The sequence below is a fragment of the Leptinotarsa decemlineata genome, unplaced genomic scaffold, assembly GCF_025532065.1.
Source record: "Leptinotarsa decemlineata unplaced genomic scaffold, Ldec_3_MD MMD2_tig00000133_RagTag_RagTag, whole genome shotgun sequence".
NCBI lineage: Eukaryota > Metazoa > Arthropoda > Insecta > Coleoptera > Chrysomelidae > Leptinotarsa > Leptinotarsa decemlineata.
In genome coordinates this window covers 8,273,976-8,294,647 of record NW_027412542.1, presented here as the reverse complement: position 1 = coordinate 8,294,647, position 20,672 = coordinate 8,273,976, and the positions used below count along the sequence as shown (strand labels likewise).

The 20,672-nt window shown below is 35.5% G+C and overlaps 1 protein-coding gene across 1 annotated transcript in view; it reads left to right on the top strand.

Moving 5' to 3' along the window:
- The window catches only part of LOC111504353 (cytochrome P450 6a8), a 42,339-nt gene extending 24,496 nt beyond the window's left edge, over positions 1-17,843 (top strand). Inside the window, exons 6-8 of the mRNA XM_023158887.2 lie at positions 5,208-5,435; positions 10,492-10,743; positions 16,319-17,843. Of these exons, the coding sequence (XP_023014655.2) occupies positions 5,208-5,435; positions 10,492-10,743; positions 16,319-16,482 (644 nt within the window). The 3' untranslated portion in view covers positions 16,483-17,843. The remainder of the gene's footprint in view (positions 1-5,207; positions 5,436-10,491; positions 10,744-16,318) is intronic.
- Positions 17,844-20,672: the final 2,829 nt, after the last annotated feature.

Sequence of the window (20,672 nt, the reverse complement as noted above, 5' to 3'; positions counted from 1 at the left end):
GAAAACCCACTCACACGGGACAGTATCTGAACCAGGAATCCAACCACCATCAATCGAATAGGAGAGGAATCATCAAGATTCTACTCGACCGTGCTTTCGGGCTCTGTAATACAAAGAAAGGTCTCGAAAAGAAACTAGGTATCATCAAAAATGACCTTCAATGGAATGGTTACTCCAAAGTGATGGTGGAACAGGTTTTAGCTAGAAGACAGCTGGAGCTCCAAAAGGAAGAGAAGCCGTCACAACTAGTAATTATAATTTCCTATATCAAAGGATTGTCAGAAAGCATAAGAAGGATTGAGTCCAAGTATGATATCAGAACCTGCTTCACTATCAGTAGCAGCCTCACGAAAACCAGGCCACTAAACGCGGACTGCGATTCCTAGAATTGCATTTACCGGATACCCTGCGGAGAATCATACATCGGTGAAACTAATCAGGATGCAGAACAGCTTGCAGTTAAACTGGTAATGGTTGTGAATCAATTTTCATCCGGGTGTCAGAGAAATAAGTTAATTCTAAACACGTCCAAATCGGTAATAGTCAAATTTTTTCACCGAAAATTGTTACCCAACGAACTTTTTGTAATTGACGACATTCAACCCTCTATGGAAACTAAATTTTTAGGCACTCGTTTAGATGAGAGTATAAATTGGGGCAGACACATTGAAAGTGTATGTTCAAAACTAAATAAAGCCTATTTCGCTATTAAACAAATGAAATCAACCTTGAATACAGCAGGCTTGTTAAGCATTTACTATGTTATGGCATATGCACATATTAATCTGAATATATTGGCATGGGGTCGAGCAAGAGAATTCTTGAGAGTGTTTGTTTCCCAAAAGCGTTTAGTAAGACTGATTTTTAACTTGAATTATCAAGACAGTTGTCGATCTATCTTTAAAGAAAATAAAATTCTTACGGTGCCTACTGTGTACATTTTTCGATATATTATCTTTGCCAAACAGAATATAGATAATTATCCGTGTAATTCTGAGAAACATGAATATAACACCAGACACGGCAACTTATTGAAAATTCCTAAACATAGAACGACATTCTATGAGAGGTCTCCGGATTACAATGCAATCATATATTACAATAAACTACCAGAATCACTCAAACGGACTGGAAGTAACATTATATTTCAAAAGAAAGTTAAAGACTTGCTATTAGAGAAATGCTACTATAGTTTCCAAGAATTTTTAGACGATAATTTCTGAAAAATAAAATATGAACTAGATCTGTATACGTTTTTATATATTTTAATTGTGTATGTGTTTATATGTATGCATAAATTTATTTCTTTTTTTTCTTTCTAGTGACGTCTTGTATAAATATTAACATTTTTAAATTTATACCTAGTATTAATTCTGATTATTGATTGATTTGCCATATAAACACTATGTATCGTGAATGGTGAATGAAATATTATTATTATTATTATTATTTTCACCGTAGTGTGCGCTGGTCAGGCCCTATCCCCCGAAGCCCCGATACATTCGGGAGGGCGCGCCAGCATAATCAACCAATGACCACTCCCCATACAGTGGGGTAAGTGATCATTGGGTCCGAGAATCATGTGCCCTGAGCAAACGCAGTGAGCCAAGAATGACAGCCTTCTGCATCTGTGCGGCTAAGATTTCTGCCTTAGTGCGGCAAGCCGATATGATTTTGAGATTCGAGAGTAGAGAAGACATCATTCCACCAAGGACTCCAATAATCAGAACGACCATCTTGACAGAGTGATCTGGATAGAGTCTGCGGAGTTCGAAGAGAAAATCTCGATATTTCATCCGTTTTTCCTCCTCTTTTCTGACGATATTCGTCTCGCCAGGAGCTGAAAACTCCACGACAAATATCGTTTTGGTCTGGTGGTCGAGAAGGACTACATCAGGCTTATTAGCTTGTATAAGCCTGAGGGTGGGGAACGAATAGTTCCAATAAATTCGGCACTTCTCGTTTCCCACAACGGATTCAATATCCCCCGGAGCGTAGGGCAACACCGGTGTCTCATCAATACCGTAAGAGTGCCGTAGATGATAATATAGCACTCTTAGGACCGCGTTATGTCGATGGATATAGGCCGAGACCGCATATGCTGGACATGCTGATAGCAAGTGCATTAGGGTCTCGGGCGCCTCGCGGCAGGCCCTGCACCTTGTGTCAGGAACCTCTATACCCATCACGCGACTGCGGTAGACTAAGGTGTTGAAGACACCATTCTGGCAAGCCATGATGAACCCCTCAGTTTCCGACTTCAGCCCACTCGACCTGAGAAAAGCGAACGTCAGGCGCTTTGATAAGCCAAGGTCTTCAATATTATTGAAGAAGACCCCATGCATTGGCTTATACCTGTGTCTCCGCAGAAGTAAGGTGATCTCTGCGGCTTTTATCTGAGCTTTTTGCTGAACGGGTTCTAACTCGGTGACAGAGTTGTAGTCACCTCGTTCAGAGTCGAAAACTATACCGAGTTCATCAGCTGCTCGAGCAGCTGCCCTACGGAGAAATACTCCAATTCCTGCTCTCTCATGGTCACGGACCATGCAGAGAAGGGGATTCGAACTCCTGACGACTTTACAGGCTGTATCCAGTACCATTCTGTCATGTAGACACTCCAAACTCAAAAGTCCACGACCTCCCTGTTGTCGGGTGAAGTACAACCGTGGAACGGACGATTTGGGATGCAAACTTCTATAAAGATGCATCATTTTTCGGGTCCTTACGTCGAGTTGATACAGCTCCTCCCGAGTCCAATTCACTACTCCAAACGAGTAGAGTAAGATTGGAACGGCAAGCATATTTGTTGCACCAACTTTGTTCTTCCCCGACAGCTCCGATGATCAGATCTGTCGAAGTTTGTGCTGATATTTGCTGCGGAGAGAGTTTTTCACTGCAGTTACCTCTTGTGAGTGGCGTTGTTCCACCCCGAGGTAAGTATACGTCCCTCCGGCATCCAGATGGTGTAGGATGCTTCCATCTACGAGCTGCACATCCTCTCCGTAGTCCCCGCATCGTCCTCTTTTGAGATGAACCATTGCACATTTGTCTATCCCGAATTTCATATCGATAGCATGCGTGTACTCTTCCACCACCCTCAAGGACTGATGGAGATCCTTCTCTTATTATTATTATTATTATAAGAGGCCATTGAAAGTTCGCATTGCCGAGCACAAAAAACACACACAGCGAGAAGAAACCATCAGCAAATCCGGAATAGCAGAGCATGTTTAGACTCATCAACATAACATCAAGTGGGCACAAGCTGAAATCATCCACAAAGAGGAACACTGGTTTAGGAGAAAATTCAAATAAGCCGCGTATATGTTGTCCAACAACGCCTATTCCATATGTTACGTATTTCCACGTGGAGATACGTAACATATGGAAACGCTAGCTAGGCTAACGTGGAGATACGTAACATATGGAAACCTCTAATCAAGCGGTATACGACCAACTCCCGCCAAACGGTCAGCAACCGCTAAAACCAATGAAGCGGAGAGAGGGAAGAGGGGTTAAGTGAAAGTAATCGATTGACCTATAAATAGTCAGATTTCGGAGGAATAAGTGTAGTTATCACCCGAAGACGATTGTGAATACTAACAATCGAAACTTCGTGAAGTAACTTGCTTTGGAATCTTTTAATTTTCAATTGGTGTTAATAATTTTTCAATTTTCAGCTCGTGTTGATAGTTCATTTTTTTTTATTTGTTTTGGTTGTTGCTTGTATGTTATTTATGTGTGATTTCAGTTTTTTGCTTGGTAAAATTGTTATTTTTCAGCTAATATTTTTAATTTTCTACAGATTTGTTTAGGGATTTGAAATCAAATTATATCATATTAGACAATGGAAGTCCGAACTGATGAAATGCACCTTCAAACAAATATTTTTTGCAAACGCTGACCGAACCCTACGAGGTAAATCAAAAAATGTACTACACTATTGTCTACAAAAAAGTCAGCGATGGTATATGTTCATCTCTTAGAGATAACCCACAATAAGCATTTTTCATCCTCGAGAAATAATAGCTCATTTACGAAGAGATTTTAAGCAATATAGCATAAGAGGATTGTAGGCTTTCACGGCTGGCGTCAATGTTTTGGTTCGTTTCCGGGTTTTGCAATGGTCTTCTTCGGTTACAATCTCCATACGTTTCAACTGCAACGTCAAGAAGAGTACTTCGACCACTCCACTGAATATGACTGCCACAGTTGCAGTTGAAACTATTGGAGGTTGTTTCCAAAGAAGACCACGGCAAAACTCGGTAACCAACCAAAACAATACATCATCAATATTTTCCAATTAAGTAATTAAATACACATACATAAGTACCTCTACAGCATATAATTCAAATGGATATTTTTGAAGATATTACAGATTTAAAATGCAGGGACATAACGGTTGCGGCGGTACCGGCAGGGCGGCCAGCGAAGCGTGCCCATAAATAGCGCGTCGAAGGTTGCGCTTCGCCCTATAGCATTTCATGATTAGCATCGCAGGCGTTCATAAATATATATATATATATATATATATATATATATATATATATATATATATATCTTTTCTAAGATATCCCTGATGAGAAATTATTGATTTCATTCATTCATTTGGAAATCTTCAATCAGATCAAAGTCAAAACGAAATGAAGCAAAACGTTTTTTTTGCCAGCCTTTAATAAAATGGGGTGCTAAAGCAAAAAACGAAACCTGAAATCTGTGATCGAAGATTTTTCCGTTACATTTTCAAAATGCCAACTCTTTGTGCCAACTTCATAGGACCAACTTCATAGGACTTTTCATTGACAAGATAGCAATAGCGGTATTAGCAAAAAACGACCTGTATAAGAAATAATTTTATCGGATTAGCTTTATGAAGCAATAATAGTAATGGCTATAAAACGACCTGTATCAGAAATGAATTATAGGACATAGCAATCAGGAAAAGGCAAATCATAGATACCTGTTTCCAGATATTTACCTTTGTCTTTATTTTCTTGTCTTCTTCCATATGTAACACTTCACAAAGTAATGATGGTATCAAGTATAAAAACAACATGCATAAAAAATAACTTGTCAGGCGTAGCAATGAGAAACAATAAACTATTTCCCTCTCTTTTCATATCTTCCACTAACTATAACACTTCACAAAGTTCATCATTTTGATAAATTTATTTGATAGAAAATTCACCTGAGTTGTTTTTTTCCAGGACCAAAACTTACAATGAACAACGTTGCAGCTCTCAGTTTTGGTCTCTTCATAGGTGGTTTTGAAACGAGTACTTCATCTTTCACATTTTGCATGTTTGAACTTGCCAGTCATCAAAACATTCAGGACAAAGTCAGAGAGGAGGTTAAAACGGTTTTAGCCAGACATAACAATGAGTTTTCGTACGAATCCTTGGGAGAAATGAAATATCTACGACAAGTATTGGATGGTGAGTATTATATATTGAAGGTATTTAAAATCTGTTTTTTTTTGCTTGAGTTAGCAATAGTACATATATTCTTAGAGTCCCCGATTTCTACACCTGACAATCTACATATTCACCACTGACTTTATTTGATGAAGGAAAGAGATTGTGCGTAAGAAGTTAAACTTGTTTTTTTCAAAAATTATTTCTTGCTATGATTTATTTGATTATTTGTTCAGGTTTATTCATATATTCCATATATTTATTAAAATTAATTTTGATACTATCGACATGTTGTACTGTGTATGGGGCAACCTGACAATAAATTTCATTATTTGAAATTTTAAAATTGAGTATTTTAAGAAAGAAACATTTAATTTAATATAATATCTGGAATATCTGGTACCTATTATTATTTCATTAATTCATTTGTACACTCATTACATATCTAATGATAATTCAAAAAGTTATTTTAGTTTATGATGTGAATAAATAATATCTAGTTTCCGTCAACTGACCTCAAATTCTAGAAACGTACTCAAAGTAATATCACTATCACTTATAATAACGAATATTACTGGAGTTTTTTCCCAACACCAAATCGTTATTTTTATAACACCTCGATACGTGTTTCGATCACCAAGTTATCATCTTCAAAGAGGAAGATTAAACTCTTTGAAGTTGGGAAAAAACTCCAGTAATATTCATTACTACACCAAAGGTTCCAAACAGTGCATCATAAGTACTTATAATAACAGTAAATTATCTTAAAATGAATAAATAAATAATATCAGTCACCGCGATACGGACTGATACAAAACACGTGTTGTGAGGTTCAAAAACACTTGACTATAGATATCGTGAATACAGCTGCCAGCTCTCATGCAAACATATGTAGATGTCTATACTAATACACTGTTGGTAACTTTTCTTGAAAAACTATAATGTTGACTCGCCAACTTCAGGGACTTCCTCTCCAATGGCGATAGAGGACGGTTATGCCGTAAAAGATTCATCTTCTGTGGCACGTGGCAAGTGACACGTGGAGAGTGGAGTCCAAAAGTGAGGTGTTTTTCAAAAAATTAGGTCGAATTCTATATGTATTGAAGTGGAAGATACTTTAAGAGGACTGGCGGCCCCCTATGCCAGTAACCAGGCTGGATGTCGACGGATTCGACAAGGTCGTCAGTGCGATAATGGATGTGTTGTTTGTGAAAGTTATATTAAGAGGACTGGCGGTCCCCTAGTGAAAAAATGAATAGTCTAATCAACAAGTTCAAAAACATGAAAAATAGAGATGAAGGTCCTAAAAATATGAGCGATAGCTCATTCGATTCGAAATCATCTCTAAAAAAATGTTTTTGGTAGGATTTTGGTGCAGGTAAAAAATTGCAATTATTATTAACAGAATGAAATAAAAAAATGTTATTTAATTTTTCGTTAATACCTCACAAAATATTAATGTTTAGTCAATTTTAAAAAAAAGTTCGTTAAAAAGGAGGAAACTTCCGATAAAAAAGTCCTGACTCCTGAAACTCTATCTCCATTATTTATAATTTCAATTTGACGTTGAAAATAGGGTTCCGCGCGGCTATTACGGCATGCGCGCGCTGTCGTTAAAGAGAGTTTATCAAAAGAAATAATTTTTTTATAACATAAAACGTCATTTTAAAAATTTGGAAAAAATCTATTATCTTCTTGAATCAAGTCCCATAGAAAGAAAAGTTTTCTCACCATTTTTCAAAAAGTTATTCAATTGTTAACTAACAAATTTTTTCTCAATCTCCGTTGCCATGAATAATGGGATAAAAGGTATAAATAATTGGCCTATAAATTTTAAACTTCATGGAGCCCTTTTGATATATATATACTTCATACGATCCTGCGATGAAAGTTCATGAAAATTCAATAATTTGGCAGTCATTAACATAGGATATGGATTTTTTACGTAATTTGTTAATTAAATTGTTTTAAACAAATAGAGAAATCCAATATTTTCAAGAATTTTTTTTTTATATTATGTTGTCTAGAGATAATAATGATTTGAAAAAAAATCCTCCTCAATTTCGATTTTTAATGTTTAAAATCGATTTTTTTTATATTTCGATTGTTTAAATAATCAGTTAAGAAATAATTTTGCTTTCAACAATCATAATTTACACTTTTAAATAGTTTGGCAGAAAAAAATTATTTTTTTGCATCATTTAAATGTTCATTAGTTCAACAATTTGTTATGAACAAATATTGACCAACGTTATATTTTTTTCTGAAGCAGACAGAAATTATAAAAACAGCTATATATAAAAAACATTATATAATTATATAACATTATATAATAAATCAAGAAAAAATGTTTATGGCACTTTTTTATATATAGCTGTTTTTATAATTTTTTTCTGCTTGAGAAAAATAATATAACGTTGGTCAATATTTGTTCATAACAAATTGTTGAACTAATAAACAATTAAATTATAAATAAAAATGTTTTCGTGCCAAACAATTCAAAAATGTAAATTATGATTTCTAAAAGCGAAATTATTTCCTAAATAATCATTTAAACAATCGAAATATGAAAAAATCAATTTAAAACAATTGAAAATTAAAATTAAGAAAGAATTTGTTTTTGAAATTTTTTAAAAAATATTGAATTTTTCTCTTTGTTTAAAACAATTTAATAAACAAATTACGTAAAAAATTCATATTCTATGTTAATAACTGCCATTGTTCAATGTGAAAACAGAGCTGAATATCAATTGAAAAAAAATTCATCAGCAATTTTGAGATATTTCATTTTGCAAGAGTTATAAAAAATCATAATCAACAAATTAATAAATTTTTATGAACTTACATCCCAGGATCGTATGAAGTATACATATCAAAAGGGATCCACAAAGTTTAAAATTCATAGGCCAATTATTTATATCTTTTATCCCATTATTTATGCCAACGGAGATTGGGAAAAATTTGTTAGTTAATAATTGAATAACTATTTGAAAAATGATGATACAACTCTTTTTTCTACAAGACTCGATTCATTCAAGTGTTAAGAAGATACTAGATTTTTTCAAATTTTTAAAATGACATTTTATGTTATAAAAAAATTATTTCTTTTGATAAACTCTCTTTAGCGGCAGCGCGCGCATGCCGTAACAGCCGCGCGGAACCCCATTTTCAACGTCAAATTATATTAACGAAAAACTAAATACCATTTTTTTTAAATCTCATTTTGTTAATAACAATTGCAATTTTTCACCTGAACCAAAATCCTTCAAAAACATTTTTATAGAAGTGATTCCTAATCGAAAAAGCTATCGCTCATATTTTCAGGACCTTCATCTCTATTTTTCATGTTTTTGAACTTGTTGATTAGACTAGAAGTGTTGTTAAAGAAGAAAAAGTTACAAACATACAATTGACCTGGAAAGAAAAATGATATGCGATATGATATGCGATGTGAAAAAAATAAAAAGTGGGTGTGACTCTAACCTTCTTGTCCTTACCGTTTCAAAAACCAATATATTATACTCAAGTGTGATATTGGTAACATCAAACTGGATAAGGGTTACATAGGAAACCGTAACAACACTAAGTTACCAGGAGTGTTCATTGATAATAATTTGAAATTTGAAGAGCATGCGATGAACTTAAATGAAAAACTAGCCTCTGATTGTTTTGTAGTAAAAATTGTATCCTCTGCTGCAGAAATAGATAGATTCCACACACAATGGTCTTTCAAAAGAATAAAAAAAATTTATATCTCACACACAATTTGTTCCATTTAAATTTAAAGATTGGACGAGCTTATAAAAGAACTTTTGACATATATGATTCTATAACCTTAAAGCAGATTTCAAGAAGTTTTCAATTTTCAAACAATATAGGTACCCTTTATTAGAACCTTCGGAAATCTTATAAGACCCTTTGAAATCTAAATTTAATTTAAGGTAACGTTTTTTGCCTATCTTCAATTTTTTGGTATAAAAACGATAAAAACTGAAATAGGAATGGAAATCAATACTGTCGAAAATTGATTTTGAAATTGCAATTGAGAGTCAAACATAAAAATATTAATTTTGCAAAAATATTCAAAGAACGTCTTTTTTGTCTTAACATTCGAAACACTTTCATTTCATAAAAATGTCAATTTTCAGCAGTATTCAAAAAGATACATTTTATTGTGTCCCTTAGAAAGCTTTCATTCAGTATCATTAAATTCCAAATCTTGTTCTATAGAGATCACAAGATTGGTGGTAAATATGATTTTAAACGCTCAAAAATGTTTTGATACGTAGTGGTATTTGAAACAGATGGAGTGTCTTTTTGTTTGATGAACAAGTTTGAAACTAGAGATAGGTGTATCAAAATCGAAAGATGATTTTCAGAAATGTTCTCTGGAGCATTATTACAAGTAGGTAGGCGTTGAACATTAGTCACTTCCGAATATTTCTCGACTTCTTACACTCTAATTTAGTTTGTAGGATCATGGTGATCGTTCAAGATAATCTACTGTTGTAGGATTTATGTTGGAATCACTTGAAACTTTCTAATTGAAACCTCATACTTGTTTTTGTCTGTTTCGTGGAGTTTCGAGTTTATTTTCGAAACTAAAACAAGTTTTTTTGTACATAAAATACGTTGCAGTTGAAAGATGAACACAACTTGTAAACTTTGGAATTCATTTCTGTCATACAAAATATGTATTTTTCTGGTATACTTTCTTCATTGAGAATTGATAGAATGTAATTTTTACCTGAAGCGTGATATCCCAAATCGACACCAGTGCATTTACGAGTCTTTTCGCGCTTATTCCAAAGTGGATGGAAAAAACAAGATAATGGGTATCAAAAACTCAGCTTATTACTGAAATATTGTGTTCTTCGGCAATATTGAGAGGGGTCATGCCTATAATGGAGTTTTGGAATTTCGTCAGTCCACTTCATTATTTCTTTAACAATCTGAAAGTCTCAATAACTGCACTTTTGTCAAATGCAGAAATAATTTCATTCTTCAAGATCAAAAATATACTGTATACACCGGTGAAATTTTCTTTGATTGAGCTAATTTTAATGTTGTTTTTTAGAAAATTGGAGATTACATCCACCAGCCCATACAATCAATAGGAGATGCACTAAGGATTACAAGGTTCCCGGAGAAGACCTCATAATTGAAAAAGGAACGAATGTTTTGGTCACCATAACTGGAATACACCGAGATCCTGAATACTATCCTAATCCACTGGTGTTCGATCCAGATCGTTTCAGTGAAGAGAATAAGAAAAAGATACCACCATTCGCTTTCATTCCCTTTGGAGCAGGCCCCAGGATATGCATTGGTGAATACAGTTTTTTTTTTCTGCTCTATTTAAACTCGAGTTTCGTTATTATCTTTTGTTTGATAAAGAATGTTTTATATACTTCAAGAATGGATTGAAATACTGGATTTATACTTTCAACATGGATAATCTGCAAGGGCAATGATGTCCTCCGGTGGGGTAATAGTCGGGTTCCGTTGAGGGGGCGTGTCCTACGACTCCGCCCCCGTCGACCGCATTTACCCTTCGTCGCAACGGCTGGCTGGCCTCCCAGATCTGAGCCCTTGGGATTTCAGGACTCAGCTCTTGCCTGGGTGCAACGGGAGGTTGGTATGCTTCGGTTCGCTCATAGTCTGGGAATCGGGATGCGTTTAAGTACTGACCCCGCCATGAGGCCACCCCCAAGCCTCTCTCGGCTTCAGGGTGACTCCCTGGCATTCCACCACCCCCTAGCACTTCCGCTAGGTCGTCAGTATCCGGCTCGAACCGGGGTCGAGGCGCTCCTGTGCGCGATGACCCCTAAGTGTTCCCCCCTAGGGGCATCGCGACACCTGGCATCGGACGACCTGTGCTTCGTCGCTTGATTCCCTATTGCCAGCATCTCCAAAGCCTTCTTTGCTTTGGAAACGCTGTCCTTCACCGCGCCTCTCGAAACTTTCCTTGTTTCGAAAGTCCTGTCCGGTGGTTCTTCTTTCGAAACATTCGCTGTTTCGAAAGTCCTGTCCATGGTAGCATGATTCTCTTGTCGAGTTTGACAATGGCTTCGACATTTCGCTAATTACTGTTATCACAGGATGGTTGTACACCCTGTAAAACATTACCCTTGGTGACTCTACTACATGAATAGGTATCACCGCCTCAATATTTTCGCTCAAAACCTTTCGTTCGGGGAAAACTCTCAAGTCTAGAGGCGGACAACCCTCCGGTTGTCGCCGCCGGTTAAACATTTCAAATTGTTCCGGTTGTTCCGGTTCTGATGAAAAACGCTGTTGGCTCGTTTTCGGAGCCGATGTCCATTTTCTCGGAGTAACATCTCCTGACATTCTTTTGCAAATGTTTCTTGATCCATTTGTAACGTGTTCGGTGTATTTAATGCCCTAAAACGGTTTAATACAATTTCACTATTTCGCGGGGTTTTTTCGCGATTTGAGGACTCTGTCCTTTGTGCCGTGTCGAGTTCTCTAGCTACTCGACTTGCTGAAAAACCACCAATGGTCAAGGTTTTTCGCTCTGCGACCACGTTAGAGGTACTGGTGTCCTCGTGCGCAAAAGGTCTACGTTGAGTAGAGGGTGCCCTCAGACTGACCATCCCTACCGGAGTTCTCGGAATACTGTTTCCTGTGGAAACAGAGTCCTGAGGGGTTCCGCGTCTGCTTGTAGAAGTCGCACTCAGGCGGCTGAGCGTGTCTGACAAGGAACTAGATTGACCGAAGCTTGTGGTCTCGCGATTTGGCACTGGTGTTTTTTCTGCAAGCTGCGCTCGCGCTTGTCTTGCTCTAGTCTGCATTTCGGTTTCAAGTTTCCCTAAAATGACTCTGACGAGGAAATAGTCAGAGGGAAGGATTCACGGAAATCTAATATTTTTAAGTTCACCCTCGAATCGCGAAAGCTACTTTCCTATCCAAGGCCTACAGGGTGAACTGAGCTGGTGATTTAGGAACAAGGAGCCTAACGGTTGAACAGCACCCTAGGATGAGGGCCGCTTGCAGGATAAGGTAGAAAGGTATCGTAATCCTGGAAGGTCCCAACGGTTAGGTTGAGTCGTTCGCCCGAAGAACGTAACTAATGATGTCTTGACCCTCCCGAGTTTAATCTCGAAACACCTCGATCGTTTAACACCGCAAGGTGATCGGGTGGAGTGAGACCGGGCAACTTTAGTAGGGACCTGCTCTTCCTTTGCAGGATTTGGGCTGCTTTCCTCTGGCGGAGTGCCAAAAGGAACCTGGACAAACGTAAAGTATGGTTATGCACTATAATAAGTTATCCAACCAGTAATCTGCTCCAGTATAAGCTCTGTTAAATCCCAGAGTTTTCACAATCCTAGAATTCCTCGAATAAATATCCATCCACTAATCTGCTTTGATTTAATCTCAATTGGTCCTAGAGATTCCTGATTCCAGTAAAAATTCTTCCAATTCCACTAATTAATGATAACCGCAGATCCCTAAAGACTTATGTGGTATGCTTTGTCCCTATTAAGTTCTGAAAAGAACCAGAGACTCGAATTCATTCAATAAATCCCAACCGCAGCTTCAAACTTTCGAAAAATCTTCGGATTTTTAAGATGACTGCTACTCGTTCGATGTTCAAACTTCGACTAACTATCGTGGCTTGGAAATTCGTATATTTATGCTAAATAAACGGGCTCTCTTCCGCGCCACTTTCGGCCAATCGGCGATCGCAAAAGCTGTGCTATCCTGCCTGACCTAGATTCAATATTTACACAACGAAAAAAACTCATTTCGTATGGATTTGAAGTAGGAATACCGCTTGCTACTTTCCATTGACGTCTATATGCCGATGTTTCTATCTCATTCCTTACATGTATCGTTTCGCTTCCTCAATTTGCGTTCTTCGATAAATGAAATCTAACAGTTTTCGGCCTTACTCGGAAATCTTCGGAAAATCACGAAAATTCTGAATTTTCGTTTTCCTCGATTTCATATAGAACTCAGCATCCTAAGACAAAAAGTCTTATGCCGCGTCTCGATATTCCCATTCCTTCTTGCACAAAAAATGCTTTTCGAATCAAAAAACGTTACATGCAATTTTACAATTTGCTCGAAGATTTTGGCGAAATTCCTTTGAAGATTAAAATTTCGCACCGGACGAAAATCTAAATGAAATCCGAACCATTCGCACTGCAAAAATGGTTCTAGTGTCAAACGAAAGCTAGTTAAAAGTTCTATCTACGTTTCTTTGAAGAAAACATGATTTCCCTATCTAACTGAATGAAAATGGTATTTTCCAGAAAATCGCCGTTTCCCCTATTTGAAATTAACGAATGCTAATAATCTTGCAAGAGATTTTTCTAACACTCAGGAGACGATATTTCATATCTTAATTTTCTAAACTATGCTGAAATATCTTGGGAAAACCAATGTTTTTCCACGTTTTCTCAATGTTCATTCTGAGTGGGCGGTCCTTATACTGGAGCTCGTGAAATTCCAAACTAGTTTTGTTTCACGACAATGAGAATCATCCGGGCGGAAATGTGAATATTTATTGGAATTGTTACACAAATTCTTGCAAACTGGTAACGTTAATTATACAACATGGCCGTCTAGGAATAGTCAATAATGAAGGCATCAACGTCAGGACTGAGTCGAATGAACATTTTCAGAATGCTTCGTCAACACAAATTCCACCCTTTCAAAATAAAAATGATTCATAAATAGAACAAGATGATTTTCACAAAGAAGTTGAATTTGGTGAGATCTTCTTGGAACACGTCAACCGTAATCTAGTTTTGTTGTATACCACATGTTTCTTGAATCAATGTATTTTTTATCTGAATGAGCTAGTGAATCGTCGACATCTCCGTTACGGAAGTGATTATAATCCCAATCTAACATGCCAAATTGATACCCAATATTCCCAAGAGTTAAATGTTTGTTCAGGAATTCTGGTGACTATATTATAGAACCATTGTTTTTGAAAGCAAATCTGAATGACGTTGTGACTTCAATGTTCACAATAAAGGATTGAAATTAAAAAAAAAACGACGAACAAGGTCACGAAGCTGCGGACATACTCAGATTATAAATGAGCCAACCAGGATTCCTGACCGTGATGAAGAATATGCTAGTCTTCTTGATCTATACCTAACTACCAATCCAGAAATTAATACAGTCACCGTAAGATCTTCATTGGGATCTTCTGACCACAGACTCATTTCAATGTTGACTGAATTAACGATAAATGTTGGCGAACAATCTGAGCCGCGCGAAGTTTGGTATTACAGTCTGTTTTGCCAAATCACCGTGGCGGATAGATTCCACAGCAGATTTCAAGAAGTTTTCCTATTAGACCCTTTGAAATCTAAATTTAATTTCAAGTAACTGGAATAGGAATGGAAATCAATACTGTCGAAAATTGATTTTGAAATTGCAATTGAGAGTCAAACATAAAAATATTAATTTTGCGAAAATATCCAAAGAACGTATTTTTAGTCTTATCATTCGAAACACTTTCATTTCATAAAAATGTCAATTTTCAGAAGTATTCAAAAACATACATTTTATTGTGTCCCTTAGAAAGCTTTCATTCAGTATCATTAAATTCCAAAACTTGTTCTATAGAGATCACAAGATTGGTGGTAAATATAATTTTAAACACTCAAAAATGTTTTGATACTTAGTGGTGTTTGAAACAGATGGAGTGTCTTTTTGTTTGATGAACAAGTTTGAAACTAGAGATAGGTGTATCAAAATCGAAAGATGATTTTCAGAAATGTTCTCTGGAGCATTATTACAAGAAGGTAGGCGTTGAACATTAGTCACTTCCGAATATTTCTCGACTTCTTACACTCTAATTTAGTTTGGAGTTTTCGCCCATAAGCATACCCTGAAGTTGCTGGATTCCATCCAGAAAAGAGCTATTCACCTGATTTGATACAAAAACATCACTTGCAACCTTGTTAGTCTGGAATATCGAAGAAAGGTTGGATATTCGTCTCTCTTTTGTGGATACTTTCACGATAGGTATTCAAGTGACTTGAACATTCGATTCCACCAAGAGCGATACATATCAGAAATACGCGACGGACTTTGGCTGCTCATCGTTTTGAAGTTCAACTCAGTTCATCTCGAACTTTACTGTTTAAGAACTCTTTCATTCGGTGAACTGCATTTATGAGGAATAAACTTCCTGAGAATGTCTTCCTAAATGGATCCAATTTCCATCGATTCATATCCAACGTGCATTGCTACTTTCGCACAATCACCGCTTTTCGAGCGCTTCAAGGATTTTCCCGTAGTGCTTGGATTTTGTCATAAAAAATATTTTTCATTCCGTTAAATAATCAAGTTATACCAAACACTACCAATCTGTTAGTTCCTGAATTGCGAGAAGAGGAAGTTTTTCAACAAGATGAGGCTCCAACACATTGCGTAGTACCAGTATGACAGTTTCTCTATCATAACTTTTCTGGTCGATAGATAAGAACGAGAGGTTCTACAGAATGGCCACCCAAATCCTTCGATTCGATTCCAAAAATTATTCAATTTTTTCTGACATTGCTCATCGTTGTAACGTCAAAAATCTTACAGAGTTGGATACAGAATTGAAAGACATTTCAAATAAGGTGATACTCGACTCCTATTCGAGTTGAAATTGAAATTGAGTTGGGTTAAAATTTTCGACGTGTGGTTGTTGTGACTAACAGAGTGTTGATTTTTCACTTGGAAAGGTGTCTAACTGAAAACTGAAGTTGAATGTTTCACGATTCTGTCTTGATATCATATGACTTTTGCAGTGTGATTTGTTTCAACTGAAATGCAGTGTGCACTATACAAAATGATTATATTAGTAGTTAATAACTGTCCTGAAAGCGCTTTTAATTGACAACGACTACTTTTATTTTATTTTTTTTCAGGTGAAAGATTTGGCATTATGCAGGTTAAGTTAGCCTTAGCTAACATAATTTTAAAATACAGGGTGACGTTAGACAAGAAAACAATAACACCCATCCGACTTCTTCCTTCTCCCATGGTTCCCGTTGTTGATGGAGGTGTGTGGGTGAATTTTGAAAAACTTTGAGGATCCCGTCTCAAGATATCGGTTGGTCTAAAAAGCTGGGCAATTAAATACTGCCAGGTTAGCTTATAGTTAAAACTATTTCAGCAAATTGTTGAACTTCAAGCACACTATTAGGATCATTTCACTAATCTCCCAAATCGGATTTTCAAACTCTTTATTAATTTACTCAATTCATTTCAGTTTATTCTGTTAAGAAACATGAATGCTTATAATTAGGGACTAAAAATAACTACAAAGTATTATAAAATAACAGAAAAAAGATATTTCACGATGAACACATAACATATCTTAGGTGACACTTGAATTTTGAAATGGAATATATGTATAATGATCCCATTGTGATACATCGACTTTTTTGCAAAATTTTTTGTTTCTTGATTTTTCACAGAAATTTGGTTTGTCTTGTGGCATGATTGTGAATATGTCCAATTCGAATAAAATTTGAGTTTGATTTCTTTGTATTATTTTCAACAGAATGAATGAAGTTTATAGAGTGAATTTGAGTCCAATAAATTGTTTGGTTTATATAAGTTCAATGTTCAATGTGTTGGTTTCAAATATATGAATTTGTAAATGCTTCCCATTATTTTTTTTTATGAGATTTTCAGAAGTTTCATAATAGAGTTACTTGCAAACAGAAATGAATAAATAACTGAAACAATTTTTTTTTTATTTTAAAGGTATCAAGTTTCTAATCTTGTAAACATTCCAATAAGTTATTCAATAATCTAGAAAAATGCACTAGTGGTTTCGAACATTTGATTAGTTCTCAGTAGTATAGTTAGAGCTTCCTTACGAAGATAACATTGATGCGATTGTTCATAGAGCATTTGGGTTAGTGACAGAATTTGTTTTTCACTTTCATTCAATTTTTTGAGAAGTCAATGCTGAGGGAAGGATAGAATGTAAAAACGGAAATTGAATAGAATATATACATTTTTCTTATATTTTAATTTATATTGGTATTATTTATTTTTCATTCCATTCCTTTCTGTATATCTGAAAATATATTTATGTAAACAATGTGTCCCGCTTTTTTCGCATCCACTCCGATATATCTTTTGTTTAGATTGGAATCCGATCATATTGGGAAATTGTACACATACAACAATATTGCATTATGTTCGAAATTGCATTCTGAACAACAAAGATATGGAGGTGGATTCATGAAAAGTGGGACACACTGTATTAGCTGGTAAAAATATATTTTCATTATCATTAGTGTATTTATTCTACTGTAAATATATCGAATCCAACAAATTTATCGTTGTTGGTAGAAATTTGATTAGTTAGTAATTTGTAATATTTTGTACATTTTAGGCGAGTGGTTATTTTTCTTAGTAATACATTACGTTTTGTTATCTATATCTTTCAATCTCCCTACCTTCTGAGTGTATCAAATCCTATAGTGAATATTTAATCGAATAGATAATGTTATTAATTGGGAATAAAGTCCAAAAAGGCTCATTGATTCAAGTAGTTAATAACAAAGTAATATTGTATTTGTTGTACAACAACAGGGTAGCCCACCACATCTGCCTCAGTATTTCTACGAGAAATGAAGAGAGTTAGGGAATTCCAAAATTATTATGAAGTATATAGGGTGACTCCTAAAAAAGTTACATACCAAAGTTATATTTTTTCATATGAAACACCCTCCATTTTTTTATATTTACTACTTATATTTACTATAGACAAAATAAAGGTGAGTTACTATTATATTCCCTTCAAAACTATATTAGGGTTTCCTATACCTATCTCTTCTGATTTTTACACAAACGGCGTTTTTATATTTTACTTATGAGTAATTTTTTCATCTTGAAAATGGAACACCCTGTATTGTAATGAAAAGCAAAAAAGCATTTTTGAAGTAATTTTATCGAAAAATTAAGAATCTTAAATAGTTCATTTCAATAAATGCTCAAAATGGTGTCCATTATTCTCGATGCATAGGCGAACTCTTTCTTGAAATGAGGGCTTAACTCTGGATATTATATTTTGCGATATGGAATGAAACGCTCTTCTTATTCATACTTTCATTTCCTAAGTTGCACATACAACTGTGCTAAAAGTTTTTCCCAACTCTCTTCATTTCTCGTAGAAATACCGAGGCGAATGTGGCGGGGCACCCTGTATATGTGGAACATTACTCATTCTAATTGGTGAAATATTGAACATTACTTTACTTTACATTACATTACTTTTACATTACTTCAGAGTAAAGATTCTTTAGAAGTCACTTCATTTTTCTCTAACAAGAAGAACCGGGATAGAGGAAAACATCTTTTGAAAATTTCGGAACAGAAACATTTAAGGTCAGATAGGATTCGGTTGAGGTATTGAAACCAATGAGTCTTGCTTTGAAAACCCTAAAAAGCACACATGGGAGAAATGTATAACATCTATTCGGTTATCGCATTAAAACCAACATAAATATCTGCTTTTTATGAATGGTTATTGAGGACATATTCGATAATACTTTTTTACAGTTACAAAAGTTAACAATGGCTGAGTAATATAACAAGATAGACCGAGAAAGAATACCTTAAGAAGTCCTTCTGAATCGACTATAGTGATATTCATCAAAAGAACCAGAACTTTGTGGTGAAGGCATGTAATTGTTGGAGTAAACTTCAATAGCTCAGAGTTTTACTAGATCCTAGACAACCGAAATCTAGAAAGAATTAAAAGTCTGGGTAGTAATGTTGTCAGTCAGATGCAGGTGAGAAAATACGTGATTGCTAAAACCAGTCATGATGTCTTTAAATAATGGTAGTTAAACCCATCATAACATATGCAAAACGAGTATTTGTTTGGTTACCAAAGATGCATAAACTACCGCCATCGGCAATAACAAGAAACTCAGCAATAAAAACAAAAAAGCTGATGGGTTTGCCAAATAAAGATCAATAACTCAATACCTGGGCTCTAATCCAACGGTTGGAATATCAAAATTATTGGTATGGGGCCTGATGAAGATGAGTCGATAAAAAACCTTATATACGGGTAACGTGTGAAACGAGAAAGTACTCACTGATTATATTAGGAATCCATTTTATAATGGCGATCTTATTTGTGGACAATGCGGGCAGATCGTTATGTCTTATGCCAGGGGTCTCCAAACCACGGCCCGCGGGCCAAATCCGGCCCGCCAGTGTCATCAATCCGGCCCGCGACAGCCAATGATTTACTGTCATCAATCTGGCCCGCAACAGCCAATGATTACCTAATTGTTGTTACTATTGCTGTGATAAGTTGAAGAAGAAAACACAGAATGAAAATTACTCGGTTTTATTTACTTACAAGGTAAAACTTAACGACAGAAATTATGACAAAGAAAACTTAACTTAAGTATCTAAGTTTGAGCATATTAATAACTAACAAATAATTGAAATGAATCACAGTACAAAAACACTAATGAGATTTATGTAATTGTGATTTTCCACCGACAATACTTTGTAGTTGTGGATCAATTTTACTTGTACCAATTATCAAAAGAGATTTAAGATGCTCATCGGTTAATTGAGATCTGTGAACATTCTTGTGTACTTCATCTTGGAAAACGTTTTCTCACACAAGTAAGTAGTACCAAAAACAGAAAACAACCCACGAGCAAATTTATGCAAATTATCAAATTGTTCCAGTGGAAGACTCTTATGAAATTCCAACAGAGATGAATTTTGATATTTGTTCTTAAGCATATCACTGTACCGTAAATCAATAATTTCCATTTGGACTTCCGGAGCCAGGGTTTCAATGTCAGAATCAAAAGGATTTTGAAAAAGCTGAATTTCATTAGCAATGACATCAAAATCTGAAAAATGAGTATCGAAATTTATCTTCAAAGAACTCAAAGTTTCGATTGCAAAATTGACGGGAAATTCAGTCTCTGTAGTGTGGTTGAATATTTCACATACTTCAAAATGTGTGAAACATTTTTTACGTAATTGCGATTGAAATAGTATTATTTTCTGCCTGAAAGATTTGATATTGGAGTGTAAATCAGGGAGAAGCTGATTTTCTCCTTGCAATCTCAAATTTAGTTCGGTCATATGATGACATAGAAGGCTAACTTCCACATCCATTCACTATTTTCTAAATCGGCAAAAAGGGCGCTGCTTCTCATTTAAAAAAAATTAGATCTCTGCTCGAAGTTCAAAAAAGCGCTTAAGGACTTTTCCGCAACTAAG